The 23,139-nt window shown below is 45.6% G+C and overlaps 1 protein-coding gene across 8 annotated transcripts in view; it reads left to right on the forward strand.

The window, feature by feature from the left end:
* CATSPERE (catsper channel auxiliary subunit epsilon) overlaps positions 1 to 23,139 on the forward strand; it is a 100,410-nt gene that overhangs the window by 44,234 nt on the left and 33,037 nt on the right. For all 8 annotated transcript variants that reach the window (XM_075924875.1, XM_075924873.1, XM_075924874.1 and 5 more), the window contains 2 exons: positions 5,230 to 5,722; positions 7,235 to 7,709. In XM_075924875.1, the coding sequence (XP_075780990.1) occupies positions 5,230 to 5,722; positions 7,235 to 7,709 (968 nt within the window). The remainder of the gene's footprint in view (positions 1 to 5,229; positions 5,723 to 7,234; positions 7,710 to 23,139) is intronic.

Below are 23,139 nucleotides of genomic sequence, written 5' to 3' on the forward strand. Positions count from 1 at the left end.
TAAACATACATGAACATCATTGGCCAGTGTATTGCAAGACTCAGGCCTAAAACTGCAAAAAGCTTCACTTATAATGTGCTGAGAAGCTTAATTATCAAGCTTATAGGTAGTTAGCATTATCAAGGTCAGTTTTCTTTCCCCCAATTCATGTCAGTTCCTTGGAACTTAACAGCCTATCTGTAAAACCTTAAAAAAACTACAAATTGTCTTGCAGCACCTTAGAGACTAACAAAAAATGTAGATGGTATTATGAGCTTTCAAGGGCACAACCCACTTCTTCAGATGAGTGGAGTAAGAGGTCCAGGGTACAAATAAATAACAGAGAAAGAGAGGCTATCCGTAGTGCTCTGCTCAACTCACCACCTTCTTAAAAATAAGTGTTCCAATCAGATATTCCTTCCTTTTCTCTCCTCCAAGTTATATTTCTTTCCTTCTTGGCTGATCTTCAGGTTTTTTAAATAGCATTTTGAACCATTCCCTCTCATCCAGATTAAAACTGTGTGGTGAGTAGGTCAACATCTTTTCTCGTTCCTGAATCTCCCTGTAAAAGTAATGTAAAGATTCTCCGAAGGACATGTGACATTATAGAAAATTTCTAGTGGATGAGAACATCCAGATAATAGTAATTAATATGTCCATGTATAGCTGACTGTTAAGAATACTTTAGGGACACTGCTTGGTTATCCCCTATGTCCTTCTATTCCCCCTCTGTGTAGTAGCAGTATGTTGAATCCTCAGTGAAGCCTCTTTGCAGTATTTCTTTTTATATTTATTTTTTTGTCAGTAGGAATATTAATTTTAACCCTAAATCTCCCATTGTCTATTTCTCTATTTTCTTCATTGTTTGCACCAAAATATTTAATTTCTTATGCTATAATATTTACAAAACTATGTAATATATAACAGAAATACTAAAGGCCAAATTCGGCAGGGATGTAAATGATAGTATACTTTATACCTTGAGCTAATCAGAAAATACATACACATGGTGAAGGAGAATAACTTGCACTGATTATTTTATTCAGTGGATGTGCAAATCAAGTGTGTTCTCCATCAATGTGACACTGTGATAACAACATTCTGCCCTGCGCAAATGCTCATTGAAGTTAATAGGAATGCTGTCCCTTTGGCATTTAATTTGCAGTTGCTTTACACACTCTCAATACCGTTTTAATATAAATTACACTAATTTGCATCTTACTGTCTTTTTTTAACATGTTTACATTCAACAAATAACTAACGCTGTTTACTTTACAGCACTGTTACATTTCGATTACAGACTGAATTTGACCTAGTTGTGTCATCTTTGTCAGACACTTTTTTTCAATTGGATCTAATTCATTTCATCGCTAGGTGGCAATATAGCAACACATAATTGTATCTAAGAAATTTGTCATCAGAAAAAGGCTTTCCCTAATATTCACCCTACAGGAAATCTGCAATTGTTGCATTTGGATTCATAATAAAATTTCAGAATACCCCGAAGACGGTAATATTTGCACTTACTTAACCAAAGGAATAGAGGCATTTTTGGCAAATTGGGTAAATCCTTTTGTAAATGATGGCTCAAAAGTACAAAAGTGAACAATAGCCATTGCATACAAACACAGTTCTATTGCTATTACAGTCCCTAGCCCCAGCCCAAACCGTCCCCACTCTGGGCCTTCCTCCCAATCTGGGAGAGGACACTTAGGAACCACTTGCCTGGCTGAGACCAGGTGCCACTCCCAGTGACCACCCTATTGTGACTTAATGGCGGGGACTGTGAAGGATGCTGCTTCTGGCCTGCTGTGCTCTGTTCCTTCTCCGTCTCTTGCTGCTGGGACCCTGTCAAGAGTAGGATTGCCAGGTGTCCGGTACTGAACTGGACAATCCATTATTTTCACCTCCTGTCTGGTAAAAAATTCAGAAAATACCGGACACCTAAAATGTCCGGTTTTTTCTGATTTTTTTTTTTCCTGGCCAGGAGGCGAAAATCCCAGGCTGTCCGGCTCAATACAGAGGCAGCCTGGCAACCCTAGTGCTTACCCTGGCAACCCTAGAGCTATCCAGCCAGGCGCCTGTTAGGGCCAAAAAGCCTTGCCATGTGGTTTTTAAAGGAGCCACTTTTTTTTTCTTTTTATTTTTTTTGCTCAACTAATTTTTTCCAGGTGTGTTTTTTGTTTGGTTGGTTGGTTCTTTTTTCTGAAATCATCTGGCAACCCTAATCAAGGATGTGTGCTGCATACAAGGGCCCACCAAAAGTTGCTACTGTGCTGACCCTAGTGACACAGAAGAAGAGTTCAAAGCCAGAGTCAGAAAAGAACAGCCCCTACCAGGCAGCAACAAGCCAGAGGAAAACTCTGCCAGGAGAATGCCCCTCTCTGCTCCTGCCCCTAACCTGAGAATAGCTGCCTCTGGGGCCTTCCCAAGGGATTCTGCAAAGCTCCACTGCAAAGCTTGGTGGTTTATTACTGATATCTAAAACATTTTTATAGATTTTATGAATAGGTCCAATGAAAGGCAATTGATGAGGGACGCTCCAGGGGGGACACCAGTCACATGCCACCCCCCCGCAACCAGTCACATGCCACCCTCCGCCCTAAGTCCCACCACTCCCCTGTCTCTGCCCCATCTCTTCCACTTTCCTTGCTGTGGTCCCTGTCCCCACTATTCTGCCTCATCTCTTCCACTTTTCCCATCCTGATGCAGCCAGAGAGTGCGGCGGGGATAGGCAGCGCGGGCTCCTGACAATGGCCCTCTGGGCTTCGCTAGTCTCCTGGGCCATTTCCACTAGGGAAAGAGGTGGGGCAAGGGTGGGGTGAGGCTTGGGACTAGTCTCCTGTCGGCTGCTAGCCAGCCCTTCTTGCCTCGGGGGGTGCCTGTGATTCTTCATACAACCCCTACACCAGGCCTGGAGCAAAATACAGCCTACGGGCCGAATCCGGCCTGCCAAGCCACCGGATCTGGCCACAGATGCAACAGGGATCTCCAGGCAGGCTCCCTGCTTGCCTTGCCCCACCCGCATGCTGCTCAGAAACACAGCTGCCGGGTGGTTTCACTTTCAAATCTGTGAGCCTGGAGAGGAGGGGGTAGGTTTTAGGAGCTACTCCCACCCCCAGCACAATCCAGTTTGGCCAGTTTTTGGCCAGAAACTGGCCAATGGGAACTGCCTGTTTCAATAACAGGCAGCCAAGAAGCCCCTTCCCCTCCAGGGCTTCTGGTTATTCACAGAGCACATGGCTGCAGCCTGTGTAGGGACAAGGCAGGCAGGGAGGCTGCTTCAGGAAAGTCCTGTGCTGCATGCTGGTAAGTCTCCTGGCCAAAGCCTGCCTCTGGTACTCCTGTCCTTCCCTCCCTCAACCCCCTGCCCCCCCATTCCTGCACCCTACTCCACATACCTTAATCCTCTGCCCCCTTCCTGCACCCATAGCCCCTCCCAGATCTAGCACCCCAGTCCCCTGCCCCAGATCACAGTCACCTCCTGCCCTAGCTCACAACCCAGACCCCTGCACCTCAATCCCCTGCACCCCCTCCTGTACCCCAATTCTCTGCTGTAGGTCAAAATCCAACCCCCTGTACTCCAGTCCAGTGCCCCAGGTCACAACTGCCTCCTTCACCCAAATTCTCTCCCTTCCCCCAAGCTCCCTTCTGCACCCAACCTCCATCCCAGACCCTGTACCTCCTCCATTAATATCATGGAGGAGTGCAGCCCTTGACCACTTTCCAAAATCTTGGAGTGGTCCCCCCATCAAAAATTATTGCCCACCCCTGCCCTACACATTGCCCTTGGGTACAAATGTAGCTTTTCTTTTCTTTTTTAAGAGAATGTCCGTGAATTTACTGACAGCTGGCAACCCCAGTTGAAATCAATAGCAGTTGCATGTGTATATCTAAAGACAGAATTTGGCTGTTTTTTCTCCTATCCATCTATCTCATATGTTATTAAAACAAATCTATTTTTATAGAAGTTCTGACCTGCGGGAGGAATGTAGAAGGGGGAGAGCAGGGTCTGGGAGACAGTTGTGATCTAGAGCAGCGGTGTAGGAGGATGGACAGGGATTTGGGTTGCGATCTGGGCTAGTGGATTGAGTGCAGTGTCTGCAAGGGGGTATGGATGCGGGGAGTTTGAGTTACATGAGGTAAAGGTGCAAGAGGGGGTACAGGGGTTGAGTTACATGGGGCAGGAGTATAGAAGAGGGGGCAGAGGGTTTGGGGAGGAAGGGACTGGGGTGCCAGAGGCAGGCTCTGGCCAGGAGGCGCTTTCCTAGGCTGCTCCCAGTCAGCAATCCAGCATGTCCATCAAGCAGGCTCCCTGTCTTCCATCCCCCCGCATGCCACTCAGAGCTGCTGGTTGCAGGGGCCATGTTCTGCTCTGCATGCCACAAGCCTGGAGAGGGGGCATCACATGCTGCCTACCCTGCAAACAGGCAACTCCAATTGGCCAGAGCTGCAAGACTATGCTGGGGTTGGAACAGCAGATGAAGCCTCCCCTCTGCCACCAGCTCGCAGCAGCGCTCTGAGCATCACATGGCCCCTGCATTCGGCCACTCTGAGTGGCCTGCAGGAGTGGGCAGGTACCTTGCCTGAAGCACCTGCTGAGCTGTGGGCCGGATCTGGTGGCTTGGCAAGCCCGATCCAGCCAGTGGTCCATATTTTGCCCACCCCTGAGCTAAACACTGAACCAAGTAACTTGTGACCAAATAATTCATATCCTTATTTAAATAACTTGCCTTTTTTATCTACTAAACTAATGTCAGTGTGACCAAAAGTTAGGAAACTCATTTTAGGAAGTAATGCAGCTTTTACTGTTCGTGATAAAAATGACTATAATAATGTCTCTATCTGCTATTGCCACAGTAATCCATGATGTCATATCATAACCAGTCTTTGTGCTTTCAGCTCCAGAGCAAACACATTTCTTGCTCGCTTATGTGAGATCATTCAGAGATGTATGATCCTAGCTTTCACTGAGACACTGAACCTTAGAGGGTTGGCTGCTGTTAAAGTCCCACTGGAGGCAGATTTTTTTCCCCTCATTTTATTTTAATTTCAATTTTGGTGGGAATTGAGGACTAGCAGGAAACAATTTTGGGGAGTGGTATTTTGAGGAGAAATTGTTAAAAAGAAATGGGAAATAAATTGTTTTAGAGTTGCTACAAACTCTGAAATTTGTCAGGGAATTATTTTTCTTAAACTGATATTAAGTTTAATTCTTGCTAATTTATCTGTCATTTCTTCCATTTTCAGAGTATGGAAAATTAATGTACCTGCAGTGTCAGATGACATCATAACTAATATCCATGGAAAGCAAATAGCTTTTCAGGACTGCTTTGTTCAAGATAGTCCCTTTGTCATTTCCAGGCCTGAAGAGCCATTTCCTAACAATGCATATGATAATTCCCTTTGTTCCCCGGCTGGTCGTGACCTCCACATTGTGTGGTCTGCATGTATTCCTACAAATGCACTTTTGTTGTCAGAATCTGGAACTTTTCATACAAATGATGGATTCATAACTTATAAAGAAATCAAAGCTCCGCCACATGTTTTGGACTTTAACTCAAGTCATAACGTAACTGATATTGTTTTAACTGATGATGGAATCTTATTTTTAATAATGGGGACAGTTTACAAAAGAGAGTCCAATCGGTTTTTTAAACTTGGATCTAAATACAATCTACCAGAAACAGGAATAATTGGAATACAGTCAAGACTTTGGTGTTCATCTGAGTATCCATTACAGGTATATCTCACACAATTCTTGTTTTACATTTTTAAATAGGAAAGTGCTTCACTAAGTTGGGGGAAGAACCCATCACTTATTCCTAATTCCAAATCTGTTATATGGGGGTGGGGGGAAGAGAAGTGCACTGAATGAAACAAATTTAATTTTCAAGTCATTTAAAAATAAGTACCTGATGCTATGATTAATGCTACATGGGTCCGGAGGAATACCCACATGGAACTAGTTCCAGGATGAGGGCTTAAGTTTGTGACTATGATGTCTCAAATCTATGAACCCAGACCTAGGAGTCCCCAGGCAGCATCCCACTTAATGTCTGCTAAAATCTGATGGTTCAAGAAACTAGTAGGACTATAGTCTCATCCAAGGCACATCTGATGTTGGTGGATTGCCCAGCTCCATCAATTGGTCCAACCATGCTATTTAAACCAGGAGACACAGGAAGTCTATCTAAGCAACAACTTTATTTTCTGTTATTGGATCCTGCTTGTGTTGGCTTCCTACACCAATTCCTTTTCCTTTTCTGCTCATGGTTACTCCTTACCACTGCATTTGCTCCTGTTAACACAATGCTCTTGCTCTGTGCTTGATCCTTGTCTCTCCACCAGTTTCTTCACTGAGGGTATGTCTACACTACCCTCCTAGTTCGAACTAGGAGGGTAATGTAGGCATACCGCACTTGCAAATGAAGCCCGGGATTTGAATTTCCCGGGCTTCATTTGCATAAGCGGGGAGCCGCCATTTTTAAAACCCTGCTCGTTCGAACCCAGTGCAGCGCGGCTACACGGGGCACGAACTAGGTAGTTCGAACTAGGCTTCCTAGTTCGAACTACCATTACTCCTCGTGAAATGAGGAGTAACGGTAGTTCGAACTAGAAAGCCTAGTTCGAACTACCTAGTTCGTGCCCCGTGTAGCCGCGCTGCACGGGGTTCGAACGAGCGGGGTTTTAAAAATGGCGGCTCCCCGCTTATGCAAATGAAGCCCGGGAAATTCAAATCCCGGGCTTCATTTGCAAGTGCGGTATGCCTACATTACCCTCCTAGTTCGAACTAGGAGGGTAGTGTAGACATACCCTTACATCTTACCTCCAGTCACCACCATTATCAGTTTTGGCTCTGACTCCAGCCTGTTATCAGACCCTGACTCTACTTTGATCCATGGCTCTGACATTTGGTCTCTGATCCTTAGCTTCAATTACTGATTATGACTTGGGCTTGACCCTGACTCTGATAACTGGCAGTTGACTCTGGTGTTGACCCTTGGCTTCATTCTCTAAGCTAGATGCCTGCTCTGCGCACTAGACATTACTCATGCTCTGACTAGTAGGCCAGACCACTTACATCCCAGTCCATAACAACAACTTGACTCTAGTGGAGCTAGCAGCTGAAAGGCATTTTTACTTTTTAATGGAGATACTGGTGGTATAATTTATGAAAAGCTTGAGGGAATAGATTAATAGTGCATTTCAGATGATGTACAGACTAATAGCTTTGTTCCATTTTTTTGTACAGGATGGAAGAAAATTAAGTACAGTAGCAGTATGGACATCAAGTGAACAATATCTAGGATATGGTGGCAATGTGTTTGTTAAAATAACAGATACAACAAACCTAAAGAAGGCCCTAAATTTCCCAATAACTGCTTCTTTATCTATAGGCACTGTTTGCTATGACTCACGCCCATCTGAAGTTGCTTTGTTGATGGCCTGCATTGGATGCAGCTCCTCTAGGGTGTTTTATCTGTCATCTTATAATGAAGACCTGGATTTGTGGGTCTTAAGAGACTTTTCCTTAAATGCTCCTCCCAGTGGTTTTATGTTGATGGAATTTATATATTCAGCATCACCATCTGTGCTGATGTGGGACAAGAAGACAGTCTATTATAGCTCTAAAAACAATACAGTTAATGGATTTCTTAAAATGAATGAGGCAAATATTGAATCATCAGCAAAAATTCAAAAAGGCGCTATTCATCAACTGGTTATTGGTTAAGTATATTACATTTTGAATACATTATCTGGGTGTAAGACAACAACTTCAGAAATAAGGAAGTTGAAGATCTCTCTCTCTTTTCGAGGTGATTATGGCAGTTATGTAGTTGATTAAATTAATGGGTTCCTAAGGACTGAAATATACCATTTTTAGAGGGCTAGGCATACTTAAAATATAATTAACAGAATTTTGTCCTTCCAGTATTGCCAACATGCATGCCCATCCCTGAGAGTTGCATGCCACAAATACGAAGCTTGAAACCTAGCCATCAGTATCTGTAGGGGCAATACATGCTGCTTTCTCAAGATCAAGTGTATATAAAGGACTGCATCCACCCCTCAGTTCCTTCTGATTCCCTACAAAAAGAACTTAGCAGTATCTTTGACACATTTTCCCTATAATTTTCCTACCTTAATGTTTTTAGTGCTATTAAGAACAAAAACCTTTTGTGTGCCATTATGGACATAGTTGGGCAATTCCCCAGCCCTCTCCCCCCCCCCCCCCCCCCACACGCTCTCTCTCTCTCTCTCTCTCTCTCTCTCTCTCTGCCATGCTAGTTTTATTTTGGTCCAGCCCCACTGAACAGTTTCTTCTGACTGATGGTGAAGTTGTTTCTGTGGATTCTATTGTCTCAGCGGCCACCAAGAAGATTGGCTGTATGCCTAAAGTGTTGTGCAATTTCATGATGTCAAGCACTGATGTTCATGTATAATGACTGAAATGCCTTAGTGTGCACAATGCAGGCAGAATCTGCCTCTGTCTTTTCCAGTACTATTCCCTAAAAGGATTAGAGATGGGAATGCTGTTTTAAATTCTTACTGTTGAAGAGTTTAAAGGAAACTTGAGTAAGTGTGGTGCTGAATGTCTGGCTACATTCACATGCAAGGCACCTTAACACCATAGCGATATTTGCATAAAATAAGCATCCTCAGCTAGTAAAACTGGTGTAGCAAAATCCCATGACTATGTTTATCAAACCAGATTATAAAAGGTTGGAGGTAAGGATTTATTTTCATTGAGCTCTACTAAAAGGTCCACATGTTTAATTGTTATTTTCTGGTGCCTAGACTTAGTCTTCTAAATAATGGGGGAGAGAAAAAAATACAGGAGTTATGAATCTAACTTGTCTTCTATCATTTTCACTTGGCTTTGGGGAAGATAAAGCAAAACTAAAGCTATATGTATATTCGGTAGTTCCTAAGCATGGAAAGAGACTAATGTGGGTGATGTCCTAACTTTATGCCCTTTGGTGCTAAGACCTCTCTAGTCATGCTTTTATATTTTTTGTGCTGAGTTAGAATCTGTGATATCTGGTCCTAGAGAGACCCACTGTATTTTATCTCCATTTGCCATACAGAGAGCCTACCATGTTAGGACATTTACTGGAGTAAGTTAGGCATCAACATGTTCTTCATTGCAATCCCTTGTGGAGCATTACTCTGTGATAAGGTCCCTTGTGGAGCATTACCTCTGTGATAAGGTCCCTGGATCAGTGTTTCTTAAACTTTTTAAGACCAAGGAAGATCAAACAATAATTTTTTTTTATGTGGAACACCAAGGATTTTTTGTTGAGCCAAAAAAAAGTTGGGGAAAAGTCGTTGAGCAAAAAAAAAAGTCGCCTGTCCCTTTAAGTGTGGCCATTTTGAACTCTGTTCTGCACAGCACACTTCCAACTTCATCAGTTTAAGAAACACTGCCCTAGACTGTCCAACTTCCACAGTTTCATGGGCTCTCTGGATCTGTTCATCCATCCTTTTTTCCCTGGACTCAAACTTATTCCTTTATGACTTTTCTGAATTCTGCTTGGCTCTTAGAGCATCTCATATCTTACGTTCTTCTGAAACATCTCAGGCCTAGTGGAAACTGGTCTTCTGGCCTTGTTCATCAGTATAGTCATCTCAGTGTTAGGGCAAAAGTTGATTTCCCATGAAATTCCAGAAGGGGCTCTCTCAGAGAGATCCATTCCACTTGGCTGAAAAGAGTATCCAAAAGCATTACATTATTCATACATGTTTGATACCTGGCAGTGGACTTTTGTCGACAAAACTATACCAGCGTCTACACTACCGCTACACTACAGAACTCAGCAGTTTTGTCGACGCTGGTAAACCTCATTTTATGAGGCATAACACCTTCTGTCGACAGAGTTCTGTCGACAGACGGTGTTATTGCCTGTAACACTGCGTCCAGACTACGGAGTTCTGTCGACAAAGCAGCTTGCTTTGTCGACAGAACTCAATGTGTCTGGACGCTCTTTGTCGACGGAAGTTTTGTCGACAGTATCTGTCGACAAAACTTCCGTCGACAAAATGCGGTAGTCTAGATGTACCCTAATTGACAACCTGATATCCTACTAAGTCCAAAGTTGCTTCAATGGTATATCTCTGTAATATTTCCACAGCTGAGATACATAGCACTGCTTTTAGGAGTCTCACACATGCCTTTAACTTTTAACATGTAGATTTGATGCCTATTTTGGGAGACTAGTCATGGAATAATTAATTGAATAATTGTGGAATGCAGATTTACTGCTTGCTTATCTCTTAGGAATGTTGATCTGTGTAGGCAGCACTGGAAAAAAGGAAACACATTAGCTGTAGTTCTTTGAGAAAACTGACTCAATGGCTCTTTATCCCATGCTTTCCTGAGGTACTTTTTCAGCCGGGGCACTCATTTATGGTTCTAAAAGTGACTGTATTGCTACAAAGCAATTTCAAAAACCAGCTGGAGAGAAAAGCTGCGGAACTTGTCTTCATCAGCAAATTTGATACCTTTAATCAGGGTTTGAACAAAGATATGAACTGGATGGGCCACTGCATTCAACACTCTCATGTCAACAAAAGCTAAGTATCGGGTACTTACAGCCCACTCTATTAGCCTCATTTAGCAAGGACATTCTAATTGACAAGATTATTTTCCTGCTCTTTCCCTACACATCCCTTTTTCCTGCAGTTTATTTGTACCTCTGGACCCCTTGCTCTCTTCATCTGAAGAAGTTGGTTGTGCCCATGAAAGCTCATGATACCATTGACATTTTTGTTAGTTTGTAAGGTGCTTCAGGGACATTCTTTGTTTTTTAAGTTTATTGCAGTTAGTGTTTGTGATTAGTTGGTAGAGTTGCAGGTAGGTAGTTAAGTTTTAGTTTGTTTCTTGGCTTTAAAAAAGAAAAATATTCATTATTAATAAATAAATATTAGACTTGGAGCCCTGCTCCTCCACTCCTGAAACAGGGACTTGAGTGGAAGCTAATTCTCTGGGTTTTAAGACATTCCTCTTCTGTGATGTTTCAGTGCCTCTCAATGATGGGAATTCTAAATGGCTTTCTTTATTTGTATAGGCAAGGGATATATCCTTGACCATTGCTCCTTTTTTTTCCCCTTCAAGTCGACTCAGAAAGCTAGAGGCTTTGCATAAATTTATTTCTTTTGGAGCTCTCCATGAAAGTACTAGTAGGTCAGATATCGAGTGATTGCTCTGCAAAAAGTGTTCAGCCGCAGGTAATATGGTGGTTTTTGTATCTTATCAGTTTTCTATATGAGTCCATTTGGGAGCAGAGCGATTGTCTGGTTGCTCACCACTCTGTTGGAACCCTTTTATCTCCACTGGGATTTGGCATCACTTGGCACCAGTGCAGTTGTCCTTTTTGCTTATTGTGTGAGGTTCAGTTTAGGGGGACTCCAGAGGTGAAAGTAAGGTGCCACACCACAGTGTGCTGCTCTGGTAGGAGCCAGCTGGGGCACACCCCTCTACAGGAGACAGGCAGGCAATTTAAAGGGGCTGGCTGGCGGGGGTGAGCTGAAGGGGAGGTGCACACGCTCCTAGCTGGTGTAATGATCACAGCCGCCATCTGGCCCCAGCACCTGGCCCCACTCCTGCCAGTGGGTGTGGCATCAGCCTCTGTCTAGCCAGGCTATAGCTGCAACTGGCAGCCCAGCTCCTGCCTGTTTCAGGAAGGGCTGGCAGCAGCCCTGCTCCTGTCACAGTGGCCCAGCCTCAGCCTTGCTTCTGCAGGAGGGGCTTGGAATTGGCCCCTGTCTAGATGGGCCATGGCTGCTGCTGCAGCAGTTTGGCCCCAGACCCAATCTGGGTGTGGGCCCCATGGTCTGGCCCTCATCTGGCAGCAGACCCAGTGCTGCCGCAGCAGCCCAGCCTCAGCTTTACTCCTGCTGAAGACTGGAGCACAGAATTAGTCCCTGTCCAGCTGCAGCTGCTGCTGTCTGGCTCCAGCCCCATCCCTGGGGCGGGCCCCGCAGGCTGCCCCCCATCTGCTGTGGGAGGGGCTAGCAGTGGCCCCATCTGGCTGTGGCAACCTAGTCCCAGCTCTGCTCCAGCATGGCAGTATAGAAGGGGAGGTGGAATCAGCTGCAGTGGCCCCGTTCCAGCCAGGTAAAGTTAACCCCCCACACACCTCAATCCCCTGCCTCCTGCACTCCCCACCCCAAGTGTCATTCTCTCCTGCACCCCCTCGATCCCCAGCCCCCTGTCTTGACTCCTGTGCCTCCACCCATAGTCCCAGCCTCCTGCCCTGCTTCCTGCACACACACCCCACCCCAGCCCTCTGCCCAGAAGCGCCTGCACTCTACCACACACTTAATTTTTTTAGAGGGGAAAGTTGTGATAGTACAGTACCTGTAAGAAATGTTAAGTTACTTTCACCCCAGGTGACTCCCTCAACTGAGGCAAGCTAACTACAGTTCTGTTGCTTTTACTCATACAGTAAGGAAAACAATATTTCATTACTCCCACACTAGAGAGATTTGTAACCCAACACCAGGCAGAAGTGACCATTCTTCTTCGAGGAGTGTCCCCATGGGTCTCTACCTTAGGTGCTTCAGCACCACTGAGCTCAGAGACAGAGATTTGTTGACAGCAGTACCCCTGGCCAGCTGCACATGCGCCGGTGTGTGTTCTGAGGAGGCTAATGCGCAGCCTGCCCCCCGCTGCCCTTAAGTTCCTTCTCAACCACCGCCAGCTATAGTTGCAGATCAGCAGTCTCCCCTTCATCTAATTCAGGACTTATTTCCTTGTATATAGTTCATTTAGACAAGTTCCGTTATAGTTTAGATTCTTAGAGGTAGTGATAGCTTCTATTACTAAGGCTTTAAAAAAAAGTAGAGAAGTGATGATTGCTTCATTACACTAGCAGCACATAACAGACATGCTACTGCTGACTTTCCAGGATACGCCAAGTTCGTCCGGATTCAGGCAGTGTACTACCTGCAAACTTGCCATTTCAATCTCCGACAGCCATGACCAGTGCCTCCGTTGTCTCAGGCAGTATCACGCATCAGATAACTGCCCACATTGCCAGAATTTGACTAACCGCTCTAGAAGATTAAAAATTCAATTAAAAATGCTCCAAATAGAGAGCAGCTCAAGACATCCCACTGATCCTGATCAATCCATCCCTCAGCGGTCACCTGGTACGGGGTCAGAAAGACAGAGTCCCCCCAGGTCCAGCCCAAAGGAGTGGCAAAAGACTAATGTTAATAAACGGTCTTGCTCCTCCTCAGGAACTGAATCGACATCAAAGAAGTGATCAGTCCATGCTAATGCTGCACTTCTACCCCAAGTGAAGGGGTCGGAGAAGCAGTGATCAAAAGGGGCCAGCAAGGAGAAAAGCCAGGATCCCAAACAGACGCACCACACATCAGACAAAACACTGACAGGAGCGAAAAGTAAAATCTCCTTGTTGGCACCAGCAGGCAAACACGCACCAACAGCTGAGGCATGAAACAAGCAGTGCTCACACACGGCACCAAGCCGGAGCGCATTACCTGAGGCAGCACCACCGGCACTGCTGGAATACATGGCACCGACAGCTCTTGGGGTATGTCTAGACTACAGGCTTACGTCGACATAAGTTTTGTCAACAGAATCTGTCGACAAAACTTATGTCGACATAGAGCGTCTAGACTACATCCAGTTCTGTCGACAAAGCAAGCCGCTTTGTCGACATAACAGTGTGGACGCAAAGGACAGTGTAGATGCAATAATGCCTTCTATTGACAGAACTCTGTCGACAAAAGGTGTTATTCCTAGTAGAATGAGGTTTACATACGTCGACAAAACTGCTGAGTTTTGTTGACGTTAAGTCGACATAACTCAAAGGCAGTGTGGACGCAGGTATAGTTTTGTCGACAAAAGTCCACTTTTGTCGACAAAACCCTGTAGTCTAGACACACCCTTGCTGTGCAGCCTCCATTACAATTAATGCTGCCACCAATGCCCCCTGCCTCCTACCCTTCTCTACCACCTGCCCCTCCCCCGATGCCTCAGTTCACAACAGCAGCTGAACTGATGGTTCATTCAGTACTGCGGACGCCCTTGTTAGGTACTGACAGTACCCCAAACACTCTGCGGGGCACTCTCTCAGCCACTCTAGCTAGCTCTCTAGCAGCAAGCTTTAATGACAATGAGGAGGAGATCCATAAACCACATCATGCACCTAGGCATTACTCTCATAAGACTCTGCAACAGGCTCAGCAATGGCAGCCACCACAATGGATGCCACCACCCATTATGCCTAACTGGCCATCCTGGGACCCTTGGACGCTCTACAAGCAACATGTTACACAGTCTCCCATGACACCATGGTCCCATTCATCAACCAAACAGCCCATAGAGCATTACAGCTCTGACACGGAGGACAGGATGGGGATACCACTGGGGAAAATCACAGTTCACTACCTTCCCCACCTGCACATACTTCTGCCACGTCTACAGACAACACATTAATGCCTCCACCATCAACTGCAGGAGAGGATACAAAATCATTCCAGGAGCTTTTCAAAAGAGTCGTGGATGCCCTGGAGAGCCTTCTCTCAAAAGCTCCACAGTCGCAGCATAAACTCACAACTATTTTACACACATCTCTTCAATCAAAATTAGCCATCCCCATGAATGAGGCCCTCGTGGATCCAGCCAAAAATATATGGAATACCCTGGCCACAATTTTGCCAACCTACAAAAGAGCAGACAGAAAATTCTATGTAGCACTGAAGGGAGCAGAATTTCTGTTTTCTCACCCAATACCATACTCTTTGGTTGTGGAAGCAGTCAATCAAAGAGGGAGGCAACAGAATACACGCACAACTCCCAATGACAAGGATTGGAAGAGGCTGGATACTATGGGGAAAAAGGCGTATTCGTCAGTAAGCCTGTAGATAAGAATAGCTAACTATGTCGCGCTATTAGCAAAATACACACACCGCATATTTGATCAAATTGCGTCCTTTATTGAATCTATCCCTGACACAGAGAGAACAGTTCAGGCAAACATCAAGAAATGTACACTAATAGCTCGCACAGCCCTATAGGCTGCATTGGATTCCGCAGACACAGCAGCCAGAACTTTGGCTTCAGCAGTAGTGATGAGGAGGGCATCATGGCTTTAGCTCTCTGGTTTTCTGAGCGAAGTCCAATCCACCACTGAAGATCTCCCCTTTGAGGGAACAAAACTCTTTGCAGAGTCCACAAACACATCCTTCCATACCCTGAAGGACTCTAGGGCCACACTCAGAACGTTGGGCATCCAGGTACCTGGTATAAAATGGAAACAAAACAGATAATTACAACAAAGATACAAACCGTCATTGTTTAACCAACAACAATGGCAGTATGACAACAGATGACGTCAGCGACAGACCAGACATAGACAGACAGACATAGGAACAATTATCCACAGAGTAATCATCGACATCCAGATAACAGTTTTGAAGTCCTGGTCTAGGGTCAGACAGCCCTGATATTTCCAAGGCAGCAGCCAGGATCATCAACAATATTTGGCAACAGACTAGCCAACTTCTATGCAGCCTGGTCAAACATCACTGACAAATGGGTGCTAGAAATTGTAAAAACCGGTTATTGCATCCCATTCACAACTGGTCCCCCACACTCCTACCCACACCCACCCATTCCTTTTCAGGGACTCCTCTCATGAGAGCCTACTTCTACAAGAGGCGGAGTACCTCCTTACTGTGAGGGATATAGAAGAGGTGTCGAAGCAACACAGGGGCAAGGGTTTCTATTCACATTATTTTTCTTACCATCAAGAAGTCGGGGGGTTGGAGACCTGTAGTGGATCTCCACAAACTCAACCGCTACGTCAAATGCCAACACTTCAAGTTGGTTACCTTGGCTACAATTTTACCTGCCTTGGAAAAAGGAGCATGGCTGTCTACCCACGACCTCCAGGATACTTATTTTTACATATCAATCCACCCATCACACAGAAGATTCCTCTGTTTTATGATAAAGGACAGTCACTTCCAATACAGAGTGCTACCTTCAGACTGTCCACCGCACCTCGAGTATTCTCAAAAGTACTCACAGAGGTAATGGCATACCTACGCAAAAAACGAATTACAGTATTTCCCTATCTAGACGACTGCCTAGTAACCAGCCCTACAGAACAGGAAACACAGCAAGTAGTCTCGACAATCAGAGCCCTCTTCGACTCTCTGGGGCTACTTCTAAATGTAGCAAAATGTACTCTCTCCCCTGTTCAAACTCTAGAGTTCAAAGGGTCACACTGACTGTGTAAAAGCCAGGGCCTACTTACCACACACACCACAAATGGATCTCACTCAAGCTCTTGTTAGAAACAGCACAGTCAAGTCCTTGTATAACATCACGATTATGCTTGCAAATACTAGGCACATGGCAGCAGCTACATCTGTAGTACCACACACCAGATTATGCATGCACCCATTGCAGGCATGGCTACGCACAACCTGTTGGCCTCACATCCACCCTTTGAACAAAGGCCTATCCGTGCCCAACAAGATAAAATCCTCCCTTACATTGTGGACAATACGCAACAATGTATGTATAAGAGTCCCCTTTCAACTGATTCCACTGTCAGCAACAGTCACTATAGATGCCTCACTACTGGGTTATGGGGCTCACCTACAACAAGAGCTTGTGCAGGGTCAATGGACCCGTGACGAGACCAGGAACCACATAAACCTACTAGAGCTAAGGGCCATAAGGAATGCTTGCATGCACTTTCTTCCAATGATTTGAAAAAAAAACTATACAAATTTTTTCAGACAACATCTCCACAATATATTACATCAACAGCCAGGGAGGAGCACATTCACACCAGCTATGCCAGGAGGCCACACGCCTCTGGGAATGGTGTATCCCATGAAACATACTCCTGATTGCAACCTACCTATCGGGCAAAGACAATATACTAGTGGACAATCTAAGCAGACAAAACCACAAGTGGGAGATAAACCAATCAGTGCTAACTTACCTCTTCAAGAAGTGGGGATTCCCGAAAGTGGACCTGTTCGCTATACACAAGAATGCTCGATGCCCACAATACTGCTCCAGAGTGGGCATAGGTCCCTGCTCCCTAGGGGACCAGTATACGATGGACAGCACAACTGGCATATGTATTTCCGCCATTTCCACTTATACAATGAGTGATCCTCAAGATCAAACATGACAGGGCCAGAATAATACTCATAGCACCTAAGGTGGAACACCCATGGGGACAACTATCTTGAAGAACTCCAGTTACTGCACAGGTGAGTAACCTTCCCTTTTGGCAAAGCAGTTCTATCATGCTGTGCACATTGACAGAGTAGTTGTGCCTATGCTAACACGATCCATTCTTGAAGTCTTTTCCTAAAGCTCAGGGGACAGCTAATTCAGATCCTGCTTACATCCTGTGTGTATGAAAGCAGCACCAGACTCTGCCAGAGCAATGGATGCAAAACCTGCAGACATATCTCCACTGCTGCAATGATCACCTGCACCCCTTCCCTTTTCAAGATTTATGGCCCCTATACATGCCTATCACAACTCTGGTGTACCACATCCAGTGCACTAAATGCCCCAATAGCAACTATGTGAGTGAAATTGGCAATCACCATGATCTCAAATAAACTCACAAAGCAAAATAAGAGACAAAAACACTCTATCAACTATGGGTGAACACTCTCCATAAAGCAAGCATGCTATAGCTGACCTTTTCAGTCTTCATCCTCAAAGGAAATCTTCACAACACTTTCAAAACACAAGCTTGGGAGTTTACATTCATAACTCTGCTAAAAACTAAAAATCATGGACTGAATAGGGACACTGGATTTATGGCTTATTAAAGCAGTCTGTAGCACACTAACAACCCACCACAGCTTCCACTCCTCTTCCCCCCCACATACTTCCTTTCTCCCCTATAACTGCAGAGTTGTTAATGGGCCACTTCATCTTGACTAGTCCCTTGAATGTGTTAGCTACTTATGCTAAACAATCTGTCCTACCATATATTTAGCCATAACACTCTGAGGGTATGTCTACACAACAAAGTTAATTCGAACTAACAGCCGTTAGTTCGAATTAACTTTAATAGCAGCTATACATACAAACCGCTAGTTCGAATTTAAATCAAACTAGTGGAGCGCTTAATTCAAAACTAGTGTAAACCTCATTCTATGAGGAGTAATGCCTAGTTCGAATTAAGAGCTGTGTAGCCACTTAATTCGAACTAGCTGGAGGCTAGCCCTTCCCAGGTTCCCCCTGGTGGCCACTCTGGGCCAAACCAGGAAAACTCCTCCTCTCTCCCAGCCTCGGGGCCCTTTAAGGGGTAGACTCTGGCCAGACAGCACTTTCCAGAGCCAGCCCTGCCAGCAGTCTCTGCCCCTGATCCAGTGGCCCCAGAATGAGCCAGGGAGCCAGTGACAGCCAGCCATCCCCCGCCCAGTCCCCCAGCACCCAGGGGCCGTAGACGGCGTGCGCCCTCCTGGACTAATGTGGAGGTCATGGATCTCACTGAGGTTTGGGGGCAGGCCCCCAACATCCATGATCTCCGCGGCAGAACGCGGTGATCTATGGCCGCAAAGTGGCCACCATGGCCCAAAAGGGACACAGGCGCACCCAGGAGCAGGTGTGCCTGAAAGTTAAGCAGCTGCGGCAGGCATATGCCAGGGCACCAGAGGCGCCGCCGCAGCAGGGGCTGCACCTGCCCCTACTTCCCTCCCTCGACCAACTCTTGGGAGGTGGAGTGGTCCGCACCAGCCCAGGAGGCAGCGAGCCGGGACCGGAGGGTCCTGACCCGGGCACAGCAAAGGGGCCACCGCCAGCTGTTCCAGCACTGGAGTCGGCAGGGTTGTCCAGGGAGGCCATACTGGGTAAGTGCCAGCACTGTCCCCTGCCCAGAGGGGAGGCAGAGAGGGAGACCAGGGATCGCGCATGTGGGCCATGACTCCCACGGATCATGCAGCCACCTGTGCACGTGTGAGCACATGCCTTGCCACCTTTGGGCAGGTGGCTCCAATTGTGTGGCACCCAGAGGCCGTGGTCCAATAGGCACATGCGTGTGTGAAGAGACTTGACACATTCCCGACCCCGTGCCAGGTCCCCCGGGGCGGGACCTCCCTTCACACACACCCTCTACACAGAGCAGGGGACATCTGTCCCCTCCCCCCCCCCCCCGCCCTGGCCACACTATACACAGCACAGGGGCATGGGTGCGGTCTCAGGGCGGTTCCAAGTACTGGGGAGAGCCAGACATCTTGACCATGGCCTCTGTGCAAGCACAGCAGCTCTGACAGTGCAGGGCATGGTCACCCTCACATCGTGGGGGAGGGGCTGGGAATCATCCACTGTGTCCCCAGGAAGAACTGACCACTTCTCTTCTTTCTCTACAGCTGCACCACCCCGCCCGGGACATGCTCCCACACCTGCTCTGGACCCCCTCTGGTGACCTCAAGTGACCTGTCCATAGATCTGGTAGTGGAGTCCTTTTTGCTGGCTCATACAATGTCAGCAGTGCTAACTAGCCTTTCAGTCTTCCAAAGTCATGATACCACATAGAGCACTTGAGACATTGGTCCCATCTACTTTATCTGTTCTACCAAACTTAAAGCAGGGAAGGAGTCCAGAGATGGCTCCTTGAGCAGGAGAAGGCATGCGTCTTTTAAGGGGCAGTCCTCCAGGTATGCTCCTCTGTGTCCATCAGTATAGTATCCATTTACTTATCAGTCATGGCCCTGCTTGGTGCCTTACGATAGACAGCCATATGCCTGCAAGCCAACATTCTTTCCCTTTTCTAGAGTTAGTTCCCTTTCCCCAAAGAGTGAGAACAATTAATGAGCAGATATAGCAGAACAACTGATACCAGCTGCAATTTTGTCATCCTTCCCTGATGAGGCAACCAGGTCCTGCAGGTAACTTAAAGTCATCCTAGACCTGATAATGAAATACATTGCTGAGACCTTTAACATCCTACTGGAAGTAGTGCAAGAGAAGTCACATCAACTACAAGAAAGTCTGCTCTTTTCCATGCCTGGTAAACTTGACATGTCTATTCATAAGAGACTGTAAAAGACCTGGGGCCAAGTCCAGTATCAATAATTGCCATTTCCAAGAGGATGGATAGATAGTACCAAGTTCCTCCTTAAGGACTCTGTATTTTATTTACATCAAGTGCCTGGCTCACTTGTAGTGGCTGTTCAGGAAAGATCCAAGTAAATAGTGAAGAAGAGAATGGGTGTGGAACAGAAAAAAGTTGACGACTCTGCCATTCAGAGGCACATTACGAAACATGCACTACAGTCTGCACTTGAAAGAATTATCTTTGATTTATGAAACAGCTCCTCTGACAGAAGTATACACAAGAATTAAAATCCATCATGTTAGGGGGCAACTAATCTAGAACATCCCTGCTTTGTGTGCATCTGAAAGATCTGTACATACCATGGCTAGATAGGTGGCAATATGATGACCCTCTTGGTACCAGTCAGTGGGAGTACACAAGGAGAGCCCAACCATAGCAAAAGATCTTCCATTTGAGGGCTGCGATCTCTTCAAAGAGCTAAGAAGCTCTCAAGTCATTAAGGGACTCTGGAGCCACTTTTTATTTATTTATTTGGGCATAAGTTTTTGTGGGCAAAAAACACTTCTGAAAGCTTATGCCCTAATAAATCTGTTAGTCTTTAAGGTGCCACGGGACTCCTTGTTGGTTTCACAGATACAGACTCATATGGCTACCCCTCTGAGAATTTACAACTTTTGTTATATTAATAAAGTGGTGCTCTCGAAGAAGGGCCTGAAAGACTTTGGGTGTGAAAGTGCGTTCTTCATGGGCTAAAAAGACAGCCCAGCAACTCACAAACACACAGTGGAGCTACCAAGGGAGTAGCAGAGGTTTAGGCATAGATGACCCATCTACTCTTTCTCAGCTATGGTGCTCTTGATATCTTCCTTTCAGTGGCAATTTCCACATCATAGTCAAGAGCCTAGCAGAACTTTTGGAGAATCTCTACCCTTTTCCCCTATTTTGGCAACTGCTATTTTTTCCAGAAAGCCTGGGGTAGGTTTGCTGTTGAGTTGTGTGTCCAAGAGATTGTCAGCAATGTGTATTGCATACAATTTCAGTCCCATCCTATCTACTATCCATCATCCCAGTCCTTCTTCAACAATCTCTGTCACAAAGTACTGTTGAAACAAAAGGTGCAGCCATTAGTCACTTAGCCTGCTCTAATCAACATAGTCTTGTAGAACATTATTACATCTAACAGCCTAGATCCAGACTGGCTAACATTCACTAGAAAAGTTCAGAACATTTTACTCCAAAGGAGGAAAGTCTCAACTAGAATGACTTATAAAACTGAATAGAACAGGTTTTCTATTAGGCATCTTACCATGCATCGTCTCCCCTGACAACACCCATTACAACAGTACTGGATTGTTTACTTGCCATGAAATCATCTGGATTCTTAGTTCCATAAGGGTGCACCTTCACAGCATCATAAACTCAAAATAAGCTACACAATTTCTGAATAGCAGACACGTTCAAAAGACCCAGGGTAGCTATTTCAGGATACCTCTGGTATCCTGAAATAACTTTGATATGTAGACATACCTTAAAGATCCATCTAGCAGCAATATATTCAAATCACCCTCCTATCTAGGGCCACACTGTATTTGCTCAATCAACAGTTGTCCAGGACCTTAAGGTAATTTCTTAAGATCCTTAGTCATATTTTCCTCCTACTTTAGGAGCCTCTCTCTTTTGTAACCTCAGTGTAGTATTAACAAGTTGTTAAGGACTCAAAGAGGAGCCCCATCAACCTTGTTTCTTATAACAACTTATCAGTGAAGACTACTTTTTAGTGGCCATTATATCAACTGGAAGAGTAAGGGTTATTCAGATCCCCAAAGCAGCTCCCCCATAAACAGTGCTTCATAAGGTATGGTTTATAATGCTTATACTGCTTTATATTTCCACTAGTCCTCTTTCATTTGCTGAAATTTGTCTTGGCCTTCTGCTTAGCTTGAATGTATGCTGATTTCCTAGTGACAGTCTCTTTACTGCTGATACAGGCCAGGTGAGTCACATGCATCTTATCAAGAGGTGCTCAGGCATCTTTGTCCTTGTCATCACACCAATCCTTGTGTTTGCATTTTTGGAAACCTGGTATTTTAACAGCAGTTTTGTAGGTTGTTTCCTTAATTTTAATACTGAATAACTGCAGCTAGCCAAGGAAATTCAGACTCACACACATAGGATATATGCATTTTGAGAGGGGTCCATATAAACTATATACTTCAGTGAACCACTATTACTGTAAGGTAAGGAACCACCATGCAATGGAGAAAAATGTTCCCGCATCAAATATTACCACTGGGGGAATTCTGTGCCAAAAAAACAAAACTTCTGTGCACAAAATCTTAAAATTTTGTATATTTTATTTATAAAAACAGCAATACTTAATCATGCTAGTTTTAATTATTTTTATAATTTATTTCAAAATACCTGTCAACAACTGTAACAATATACACAATGAAAAAGATTTCCCATAAATGGAGAAAGAAGGAAACTCCTACAAAAGTCCATTTCCTATTTCTCTGTCCCCTCTCTCCAGATCCCAGTCTTGGGTTCCCGCCCGCCTCCCAGCCCAGACACCCAAATACCCTCCTCCCTGCCAGAGCTTTGCTACTTGCACTCCTCCTCCCCAGAACTCTGCTGTGGAATGCCCCTCAGTCCAGACACCCACATCCCCACTCTCCAGAGTGCAGGCTGCAAGGCAAGACTCCCACACCCCCTATCTCCAGGACTCAGTCATGGACTCTCCCCCTGCCCAGATATCTGCACTCTCTCCTCTCTAAGCCAGATATAGGGCCTCCCCCACCTCCAGCCCTGACACTCACACCCTTTCATCCCCAGAGCCCAGCTACAGGGCACTCATCAAATCAGACACCCTCCTCACCTCCCCTGCAGAGAGCTAAAGAGAGAAAAAGCCTGATCCTGGGTCCCAGACTTGTACAGAGTTTCCTGCGTGCCACCTCCTTCCTTCAGGTCATACTGGGAACCAGAGCAGCCTGGAACCCTCCAGCATTCCCCCTTGGCAGCGTCTGGCAGTGTCTTATATTTGCAAGCTAGAGAATTGGGTTCTGCAGAGTCCAGGGGT

The sequence above is a fragment of the Pelodiscus sinensis genome, chromosome 3 (genome assembly GCF_049634645.1).
Source record: "Pelodiscus sinensis isolate JC-2024 chromosome 3, ASM4963464v1, whole genome shotgun sequence".
Taxonomy (NCBI): Eukaryota; Metazoa; Chordata; order Testudines; family Trionychidae; genus Pelodiscus; species Pelodiscus sinensis.